Source organism: Cynara cardunculus (genome assembly GCF_001531365.2).
Source record: "Cynara cardunculus var. scolymus isolate 2C chromosome LG 15, CcrdV1, whole genome shotgun sequence".
Classification (NCBI taxonomy): domain Eukaryota; kingdom Viridiplantae; phylum Streptophyta; class Magnoliopsida; order Asterales; family Asteraceae; genus Cynara; species Cynara cardunculus.
This window is the reverse complement of record NC_037542.1, coordinates 15,916,047-15,927,068: the sequence shown is the minus strand read 5'-3', so window position 1 is coordinate 15,927,068 and position 11,022 is coordinate 15,916,047. Positions and strand designations below refer to the sequence as shown.

The following is an 11,022-nucleotide window of genomic DNA, read 5'->3' as shown; positions in this document are numbered from 1 at the left end:
AATTTTGAAAGTATAATGATGTAATAAGAAATGTCACATCAGCTATGGTACATGTGGACAGTGAGGTGGAACAAAAACCTGATATAGTAGATAAATTTAAATCAAAAGGTTACTCAATACTATAATAAGTAAAATTTTCAAAATACAATGTCCTTATAAAAAATAATTAAAAAGTACATTGTTTTAATAAAAAAAATTTAAAGTACAATGTTACAATAATTTTTTTTTATGAAAATAGCTTGTTATATTGTGTATTTTGCCCAAATAAATATTTAAGAAGAGAAATAATATTTTAATATGTTGGATTTTTTAAAATAAAGAATTTGTTGGAGATATATGTAATTATTTTTAAAGATTTTGATTTTTGGTTGTTGGTTTTAAAGAAATTTTAGATAATACCTTGGAAATGTTATTACTTCCTTTTTCTCATATTAATAACCAATAATAATTCTTAGAAGAATCTTTTTGTGGGTCTTATTATATTTTTTAAATATTATAAAAAAATCATTTTACATGAACCAAAGTTTTCGTATAATAACTTAAAAGATGTAAGTAAGGTTTTTATAAGAATATTCTTGGACAACGATTTTTTTAATAACTTATGCTTTTCATTTATAAGAAATTTGTATTAAGATGGTATGAGAGGTGATTTAATTAATATTCCAATCGGGTATCTACCACATACATTTAAGATTTTCTGTGGGTTCCTTATCCACCACATGTAATTCGATCTATTATTGTTTTAAATACAATCACATATCGCTTTATGGTTTACAACTAACGAAATGATATCAAATAGCATGTGGTCATGGTGGTCGGAACTTACCGGTAACAAAGAAGAGCTCACTCTCGCATTACTCGCTATTTCAATCATCACGGTGGTTGTTTCATGGTACAGATCTAGGAAGCATACTTTCCCGTTACCGCCGGGACCTCGTGGGTTGCCGGTGGTGGGGTACCTCCCGTTTCTAGATGTAAATCTGCACCATGAATTCACCAAAATGGCTCAACGTTATGGCCCCATTTTCAAGCTCAAGCTCGGAAGTAAAACCCACATCGTCGTCAGCTCCTCAGACCTGGCTAAAGTTGTAGTCCGTGAACAGGACGACATTTTTGCCAACCGAGACCCACCGGTGACCGGAATAGCCATCACATACGGTGGCCAAAGTATTGTTTGGTCAAACAACAACTCCCAATGGCGTAACATGCGTAAAGTGTTCGCGTATGAAGTCCTCAGCAACAAGAATCTGGAAGCTTCTCAGATTTTCCGGCGAGGTGAAGTGAGGAAAACTGTGAAGCGTATGTATGAAACTATGGGGACGGAGGTGGACATCGGAGGGATAACGTTTCTGTCGTCGCTGAACGTCGTAACGAGCATGATGTGGGGGAAAAGTCTGGTTGATGAAGAGAAAAGTAAGGATCTTGGAGTGGAACTCCGGGAAGTGATCTCGAAGATAGTGGAGCTTCTGGGGACGGCGAACGTGTCGGACCTTTTTCCGGTGGTGGCGAGATTGGATTTACAGGGCCTGTTACGAGAAATGAAACGGCAAAAGAAGGTGTTGGAAGGGATTTTCGACAGGATCATGAATGAACGAATAGCGACCAAAGTGGAAGAAGGAGGAGAGCAAGCAGGAAGAAAAGATTTCTTGCAGATTTTACTGGAGCTTAAAGGGGAAAATACAGCATCCTCCTTCACATTTGATCAAATAAAAGGCCTCTTCACGGTAAAACCAACCACAAAGATGATATATATGTGTATTATTATTTCAACCAACCACAGTTAGTTTAGTGGTCACTGATTGATTTGAGTTTAAAAGAATCCCAATAAGTATTTTTAATATATTCATTTGATGAGAATTGCAAGTCTCGTTTTCTATATGGGTTCAATGTATCAATTTATCTTTATTTTATCGTAACAGGAAATTATAACCGGAGGAACAGATACAACATCAACAATGGCAGAATGGATAATGGCCGAGCTTCTACAAAATCCAAAGATATTGAAGATGGTACAAGACGAATTAGAAGAAGTCGTAGGCTTGAGCAACATTGTCGAAGAATCTCACATTTCAAAATTATATTATCTAGATGCAGTGATTAAAGAAACATTTCGATTACACCCTCCACTTCCTCTTTTGATCACGCGCTGCCCAAATCAATCTTGCAGCGTAGGTGGATACACAGTACCAAAGGGTGCCAACGTATATTTGAATGTTTGGGCCATACATAGGAATCCTGAATATTGGGACAATCCTTTGGAATTCAATCCTAAAAGGTTCATAAATCCCGACGGAACATCCAAATATGATTACAATGGATATAATTTCAACTATATCCCGTTTGGATCCGGTAGAAGAAAGTGCCCTGGAGTACGTTTGGGAGAGAAAATGTTGGTTTATCTTTTGGCTTCGTTGTTGCACTCATTTAACTGGACTTTGCCAACTGACAAAGAGCACGACCTCTCTGATAAATTCGGCATTGTCTTAAAGAAAAGAAAACCTCTAATAGCCATCCCTTCCCAAAGGTTATCAGATAAAAACCTCTACGAGTGATAGAAACTGTTACTATGTGAATTTTAATGTGTAATAATTTCTCAAGGTATAGTAGTGTGCAAAAGGAAGTATGAGAAACAAAATGAAACATGAACAACTTGTCCGATGTTATTGTTCCATTTTTGTGCGAGTAAACTAGAATTTTTATCATTGTTCTACGTCAACTTGTCGGACCTTTTGGAACTATATTTGATTGGATCGTCGCTAAAGCTTGTGAAAATTCGATCCAATTGCTTAAGTTTCTTCTTCATTTTCCTCTCCACCCCTTGTAGATCGAACCATGTGAGAATCGAAAAAAGATCAGGCATTCGGCTGACTGACAAGCTCAACGATCTCCGAAACTATCATCTGCAACTCACCTACAAGATTGCTATCTTTTGCCCCTTCGACCAATGTGTTCTTTCAGATAATGCTCGTTAGGACTTTGGCTTCTGTCGAGAATGAAATCTCGTTAATATCAATAGCCATCCCTATTCTATCATAAGCATTCTTGATGGTTTTTCGAACCTTATCTCTTCGGTAAGATTGACAAACTTCGAGACTCTTGTTGCTTAAGACCTCTAGGACCAATATTTTACGTAGCTTACGCCAATATGAATTGCTGTTGGACCACACTATATCTTGTCCAACATAAGTGCTAGTTGCAGCGGCAATTGATGGTTTGCGGTTCGCGAAGGTCTCATCTTGGTCATGAACCACAGTCTTGGCTAGCATGGGCGGACCTAAGAGGGTGGCATGGGTGGCACGTGCCACCATATTGTTTCGCAGCCGAAGGGTAAAAAATTTAGGTTTGTTAACGGTGCTACCGTATCGTTTTAGAAGGTGCTACCGTATTTCCTTGAAATCCAAATGGTGCAACTAAAACTTAAACAAAACAAAGTCTAAATAACCAAAACCATACTTTTTGTAATTATTTTTGGGTATATATTGACCATTTTTAAAAGATGAAGACGCGTCGGGTACAAGTTTAGGAGTTGTTTATCGGTACTTAGGGCTGTAAACGAACCGAACGAACACGAACGGAGACTTGTTCATGTTCGTTCGTTTAACTTAACTGAACAAACGAACGAACATGAACGGTAAACGAACAAAAATCTTTGTGTTCGTGTTCGTTCGTTTGGAAATAAGGTGTGTTCGTGTTCGTTTATGTTCATTCGTAAACATGCTAAACGAACGAACATAAACGAACGAGCTAAACGAACATAAAAAAAWATTATTTGAATTCAAAGTAAATAAATAAAAGATAATATATTAAACTTAATATAAAAACGAACATAAACAAACGAATATAAACGAACGGTAAATGAACGAACGTTCACGAACATAAATGAACAAACGAGACTCTTGTTCATGTTCGTTCATTTAACTAAACGAACAAAAGAAAATAGTTCATGTTCGTTCATTTATTAAATAAACGAACATAAACGAACGGTAAATGAACGAACGTTCACGAACATAAATGAACAAACGACTCTTGTTCATGTTCGTTNTTCGTTCATTTATTAAATAAACGAACATAAACGAACGGTAAATGAACGAACGTTCACGAACATAAATGAACAAACGACTCTTGTTCATGTTCGTTCATTTAACTAAACGAACAAAAGAAAATAGTTCATATTCGTTCATTTATTAAATAAACGAACATAAACGAACTTACGCCGAACAGTTCATGAACGGTTCGCTGAACATTCGGTTCGTTTACAGCCCTATCAGTACTATAAAAAACATATTTTTTGTAATTATTTTTAAATGTATATTATACTATATTTATTATATGGTGCCACCGTTTGAAAATTTTTCTGGGTCCGTCCCTGTGGGCTAGGTCCAGGGAATTGACCACCACATGAACCTTACTTCCCACCTGGATCTTGAAGATGGGTCCGTAACTATGAGTCATGTTGGTGAACTGTTTGTGCAAGTCGTGGCCCAGAAAAGGGAGGTAGCCCACAATTGGCAAGCCACGGGGACCTGGTGGCCATGGTGCAACATTTTTTGGGGTGGTGGAAAACGTGATTTGTATCATAAAATGACTAAGATCAGAACTAAAATGGTGAAAAGTGCAGGAGTGAGGTGGTCATCGCTTGCCATCATGACCACCCTTGGTTGATCAATGGTGCCATTTTTGTAATGATGAAAGTTAAGAACACTAATATAATGGTGTTAATATAGTTTCAATTAGTCAAAAGTGGTTTGCTGCCCTTTAAAGTCCATATTGGTGCACATAAGTCAAGCTTTACCATTTTGACAAATGACAACAGAAGACTATACCATTCTAAGTCATTTTTGGCACATAAATCAATAGTACAATAAAATTGGGTTTATAGAACGTCAATAATTATTAAATATTCTGATAGATCATCTTTTAGAACTTTATTTATGGAACCGAAAAATATTTTTTTTTTAATCTAAAAACGTTATAATAAGTAACCCAATACATTAAGTATTCAAGTCATTGAAAAATTGGAATAATAATTTATTAACTTTAATTGTTGGTGCATTTCCCGTTATCCACTTGGTGATGTATATAACATATTAATCTCAAATACAAACAAGTTAACTCTAAATATAAATAAATTAACTCAGATAGTTTTTTTTAGAAACATCAATTTTATTAAGAAACTGCCGAGGCTAGCAAGATGCTAGCACTTACAAAAGAGCCGTTAAAGGGCTGATACACCAAACATTCCAATCAAGAGAATTACAAGACTTCGATCTGATTCTAATCCAATTAAAAGAAAAAAGCACGATATCCTTTTAAATTACCAGCGGGTTTTTACCGGATTTGTTGAAGACCAACGCATTCCGATTCGTCCAAATCATCCAAATAAACGCCATGAGAATTACTTCCAAGCCCTCCTTAACCTTCTTCCCTTTGAAAGGAAATTGTGCTGCAGAAAAAAATTCCGCCAAATTGGTAGCTTGGCAAGGAAAACCCGACCACCAATTCTTTACATACGCACCGATCACCTTAACTCAGATAGTTAGTCTCTAATTAACAAAAAAACTTAAAGTCTAAACATTAACCCAGATTAACTTTAAACGAGTAACCTAAAGTTTATTGAGAAAGTCAAATACACACAAAATAACCTGATGAATAGTTAAAAAGATATCATGTTAACACTATTACATCAATATAAACAAATTTAATCTAAGCAAAATGCTGATAATTTTTTTTATTCATGTTAAATTTTATTTTTAAAAAAACCACCTTATTATTGACACTAAATTTTAAGGAAAAGTCTAATAAAATTCAACAAACCTTCTCAATTTGAATGGTTTAGTCCCTAAACTATTTGTTTGAATGAAAAAGTTATTTCTCAATTTGAATGATTAAGTCTGTGAACTATTATGAGTGAAAAAACCATTAAACTTTTACATTTTGAATGATTAAGACATTGATTTTTTTAAATAAATAAATCGTCGAACTTTTACTAGTTGGTTAATCTAACTTTTTTAGGTTAAAAGAATGTAGATAACCAATTTTTAAAAGTGCAATAATTTATTTATTAAAAAAATGTTTGAAGATTTAATCAATCAAAATGAGAAAGTTTAATGATTTTTTTCATTCAGAAAAATACTTCACTGACTTAGGGGGTGTTTGGTAGTTGCTGAATGGTTTGGTGCTGAATGATTAAGTGGTCAGAATGACTAAGAGGCTCTCATGATATATTGCAAAATGAAATATAATTGTTTGATAATTGTTTACGATAAAATTAGAACGCTGAATGGTTAAGGAAGAATCAGGATGAAAAATCATTAAGAGGATTTTAGAATCATCAAGAGGCAGATTTTTCTTCTTCAAACAAGATTCATCTCTTAACAATTCAGATGTTACCTCTTAATCGAAATATTAAGAGGTAAACAAAAAACCCTTTAATTATTTAAAATGAGAAAGTTTAATAATTTTTTCAATAAAAAATAATTGAAGGACTAAATTATTCAAAATTGAAAATTTTATTAGAAAATTTCTAGAAGAATTGTCTCCAAACATCGAGGTAAATGTATATTTAAATTTAATAATGATTAAATATTACATTTATTATAGACGCATGTCATTAGGGTTAAAAGATATCCTTTTTTTTATTTGTATCAACATTTAAAAATACAATTACTTTTAAAAATGTTAAATATTTGTCTAATTTTAAAAGTATTGACAAGACATTGGGACGATATATTTCGTAAAAAAACATATTTTTAATATATTTAAAGAATTAATTAATTAATATGACATGAATATAAAAAAAAAAAGTAATTTAAAAACATTGAAATTGCTCAAAACCTTTAACTTATCCCCAACCACTGTATCTTTGACTTTTTACATAAAATCCCTAAAATTTATTAAATTTATGATTTGATACTAATAAAATCTTATAGCTTTATATTTAAAGAATTTGAAGAATCTACAATTAGGGAGTCGGGGATTGTTTATTTAAACACTTGTCCCGTAGGTACTTACCGATAAAATTTAATATTATTGCTTATTTTTCGGACAAAGATTTTATTCACTAAAACACATCGTATACAACAATTTATCCCGGTAAACGTTAACCATGGTAAGAGTCATTGTCCTCGTTTACCGAATAAAACTCAAAATTCTTGCTTTCACTCTTACCGGGTAAGATTTTTAGTGTTTGTCATATTCATCCGGTAAAGTAAATTGACTTGGTAAGCGCTTATCCGAGTAAACGTTCGGTAAACGACTACTTAATTTTTGTGGTTTCACATATATAACGACACCCTAACAAGTGATTAACGTTATGGATAATAATTTATATCTATTAATGTATGTATCGATGGTGACTCTAGTATCACGTTGGCAAACAGGCCTACAGAAATATATAAAAAAAGGCAGAACACAAATCTTATACTAACCTTGACGTCCATAATACTTGTTTAAAATTTTCAGGGGTGTTTGGGATTGTTTATTTAAAACTGTTTATTGTCTTTTGTAAAAGTGCTTATTAACTTATGTGGTATCAAACCAGAATTTTGTAAATGTATTTGGATTATCTTATAGCAGTACCAAAAACTAATAAGTTGTTAAGTTGTTTTTTAGGGGATGTTTGGGATTGCTTATAAAAACTGTTTTTTAATTTATTTCAGTCTGGCACCGGTGATAAGTTGTTTTCTGATGTTTGGATAAGAAAAAAAACTGCTTATACCGGTGTCAAACCGGTAATAAACCATTTTTGATAAGTTAATCCTTCCTGACTTATGAAAAACTGTTTATTACCAATTTACAATTTTAACCTTGTTTTATTTAACTCCAGTTTGATACCACATAAGTTAATAAACATTTTTACAAAAAAAAAACATAAGTTTAAATAAGCAATCCCAAAAAGAACATTCTTCTATATTATTGACTTACAGGAGTGTTTGGGATTGCTTATTAACTTATTTAATTTTTTAGAATGTATAAATTTATTTTTCATCATTTATAATAATAACTTTGATAAAAATTTATATCAATAAGATTAATAATTAACAAACATTAATAAAACATGGATAAAATGGTAAACTGATAATAAACAGATTTTCATAAGTCATAAAGGATTAACTTATCAAAAACCGCTTATTACCGATTTGACATCAGTATAAACAGTTTTATTTTTCCTCATCCATACACTTGAATTTTGCTTATCACTGATATCAGATTGAAATAAGTAAAAAAAAACACCTAAATAAGCAATATCAAACACCCCATTTCTTGCATCTCATGATACATCACTTGTGAGTCTTAGCCGTGGAATGTCAATCGTACATTGTTGCGCTTGGCAATCTTGGTGTCGGAACAGCAACGAGAGCCACTTTCTTCTTCAACACAATCCCAAACTTCTCAGACATATCGAGTTCGTCTCCATCACCTAATTCCCAATCGAAAGAATGAATAAGGGACGCGAGCAAAAGCATAAACATGCGTTCCGCCATTGCGGTCCCTGCACATATCCTCCGGCCAGAACCAAACGGGAAATAATTGAAGTCATTCCCACTATAATCCCACTTGTTATCCATGAACCTTTCGGGCCTAAACTCCAATGGCTTTTCCCAAATTTCGGGGTCTCTATGGATCGCCCATGCATTCACAAACACCCGAGCACCTTTTGGGACCGAGTACCCACCAATGATACATGACTGGCTCGGGCAATGTGGGACCAATAGTGGAAGCGTAGGATGCAACCGAAGAGATTCTTTCATGATCGCATATAGGTAGGGTAATTTGTTGATGTCGGATTCTTCGACTATGTTGTGCTTTCCGACCACTGTCTCTAGTTCTTGTTGCGCCTTTTTCAGGATCTGTGGTTGGTTCATCATCTCGGCCAGGGTAAACTCGACCGCATTCGAAGTGGTATCCGTCCCTCCAACCACCATATCCTGCAACATATACAACATGAATCACTACAATAAAATTGAACCCTCCCTCTATATCTGTATATGTGTATATATTTGATGAAGTATAAAGTGGATTTACCATGAGCAAGGATTTGAGGTGTTTGAGAGTGAATGGTGTTTTGGAATCTCCACCATCTTCAAGCTGCAACAAGAACTGTAAAAAATCTTTGTTTTCATCTCCGCCCATCTTCCTTCTTTGATCAATCATCGTCTCAAATATCCCATCGAATCTTTTTGCCAACACAGTCATCTTCTTTTTTATTCCTTGCAGGTCAAACCGGGCCAAACCCGGATAAAAATCCGACAGATTGGGCATCCCCAATAATCCGGTCATCTCATTGATGACTTGCCGGAACTCTGCTCCTAAACTTCTTCTATCCTCCGCCTTCACGGTGCCTCCCCACATCATGCCGGTAATCACATTCAACACAGTCAAGAACATCTGCTCGCCGATGTTCACCGGCGACCCGGCTCGGTTGTACAGGTAGTTCACGGTGTTCCGAATCTCTGTCCGGCGGAGAGAGTAAACAGAGTCCAAAGTTTGGTTACAAAGCATTTCACGAACACAAATCTTTCTCAACATCCGCCACTGATCGCCGTACGGCGACCAGACGATGTCATTTCCACCGTAAGTAGCCTCCTCGCCTGCAACCGGAACGTCTCGGTTGGCGAAGGTGGTGTCGTTGAGTTTTAGCACTTCACGGGCCAAGGCCGGAGAGGTGATCAGAATACCCAATTTTTTACCGAGCCAGAGCCTGGTAATCGGACCGTACGTTTTGGCGAGGGTTGCAAAGTAGGAGTGGAGCTCCGGATCAAGAGACAGGAGGTTTCCGACAAGTGGCAGAGATGGTGGACCGGGCGGCAGTGGCGGGTGGGAATTCTTTGATGTCAGCATCCGTACAAGCCAGAACAAAGAAAGCCCAGCCGCGATGAAAAGAATAGCGGTTGGTAGCTCTCCGGTTCCAAACCAGCGCGACCAGGCGTCCGATACGGCGGCGACGACTAGTTTCAACATCACTGCGATTAGTGGCGGAGAAGTAGGAACGGAATTGAGATGGAAGATAAATGAAGGAGCATTGGAAGCTAGCTAAATAAAACGCCTCCATGATCGGCATCACAGGCATCTTATCGGTTAGATTCTAGCGAACAAAAATACAAAATACGACTCATCCTACTAAATCTAGCTATTGAATTTATCTTATTTTATTTTCTTCTCTTTTGTTTTGATAAATAAATATTTTAGTTTATTGTTCTTAAACCCTGTTTCTAAATAAATATGGGGTGGGCTAAATGCATCCTTATGCATTGCTTAATGCACTCTTACCATGAATTTCTTCCTCACACACATCAACATCAATGTATGCTTTTTACATTCTCAATACTTGAAATGACCTAATTCTGACATGAAAGGGGGTGCCATTAGCACTACCCATAAATATATGTTTTCCTGCTCTTTAATTTATTCATACTAGAAGCATACTCACGTAATGTAGCGAAATATATCGTGATTTTAATATTTCATTTTATTCTTTATCTCAGTCGATGTTATAATATGTCTTTATATGATTTTGAGAAAGCGATAATGTTTTTATTTTTGAATAAAATATATGTTTGAAGATATCATAAAAATTTGACCAAAATATATTGATATTAGTATCAAATTAAATATTTAAAATTCCTTATTTTTTGTGTAATTTTTTAATTTATTTTTTTTATAATTTAATTTATGTACAATAACGAAGTAATTTATATTTGGTTTAATAATATAATTTTTTATAAAAATAATAATTATTTATTTTGTTGGAACTCGATAATTATTCTAGTTATATTTTAGATTTTTTATATTTTAAAATGAGATGTTCATYCTCTATTTGATTATGTTTATCCGCAGTTATTTATACGAATTCAAACATCGAGTTTTAATAAGTTATATTTATGCATAATTACTTGTAATCTTAAATTTTAAGTAATATGCATCAATATAAGTACTTTATGCATAACAAAAATATATCGATATTCGTATCAAATTAACTATTTAAAATTCCTCATTTTTTGTGTAATTTTTTAATTCAATTTT

At 34.3% G+C, this 11,022-nt stretch overlaps 2 protein-coding genes across 2 annotated transcripts; one reads left to right on the top strand and one right to left on the bottom strand.

Annotated features, from left to right (window-relative positions):
• The first annotated feature begins 781 nt into the window (after nt 1-781).
• On the top strand, nt 782-2,628 carry LOC112527882 (7-ethoxycoumarin O-deethylase-like). The gene is made up of 2 exons (XM_025138726.1): nt 782-1,724; nt 1,920-2,628. The coding sequence occupies exons 1-2, from the start codon at nt 786-788 to the stop codon at nt 2,550-2,552; spliced, it is 1,572 nt and encodes a 523-aa protein (XP_024994494.1). The 5' UTR covers nt 782-785; the 3' UTR covers nt 2,553-2,628.
• A 5,524-nt stretch (nt 2,629-8,152) lies between these two features.
• LOC112527788 (flavonoid 3'-monooxygenase-like) lies at nt 8,153-9,960 on the bottom strand. Its single transcript, XM_025138591.1, has 2 exons — nt 9,025-9,960; nt 8,153-8,927 (listed from the first exon to the last, which is right to left on the bottom strand). The coding sequence occupies exons 1-2, from the start codon at nt 9,958-9,960 to the stop codon at nt 8,307-8,309; spliced, it is 1,557 nt and encodes a 518-aa protein (XP_024994359.1). The 3' UTR covers nt 8,153-8,306.
• Between the last annotated feature and the right edge of the window lie 1,062 nt (nt 9,961-11,022).

Excerpts from the sequence above, each read along its gene's own strand:
- LOC112527788 (XM_025138591.1), bottom strand. The coding sequence starts at position 9,960 with ATGTTGAAACTAGTCGTCGCCGCCGTATCGGACGCCTGGTCGCGCTGG. Across the intron at positions 8,928-9,024 it reads ACCTCAAATCCTTGCTCATG|GATATGGTGGTTGGAGGGAC; the intron begins GTAAATCCACTT and ends TATATGTTGCAG.
- LOC112527882 (XM_025138726.1), top strand. The coding sequence starts at position 786 with ATGATATCAAATAGCATGTGGTCATGGTGGTCGGAACTTACCGGTAAC. Across the intron at positions 1,725-1,919 it reads AAATAAAAGGCCTCTTCACG|GAAATTATAACCGGAGGAAC; the intron begins GTAAAACCAACC and ends TTATCGTAACAG.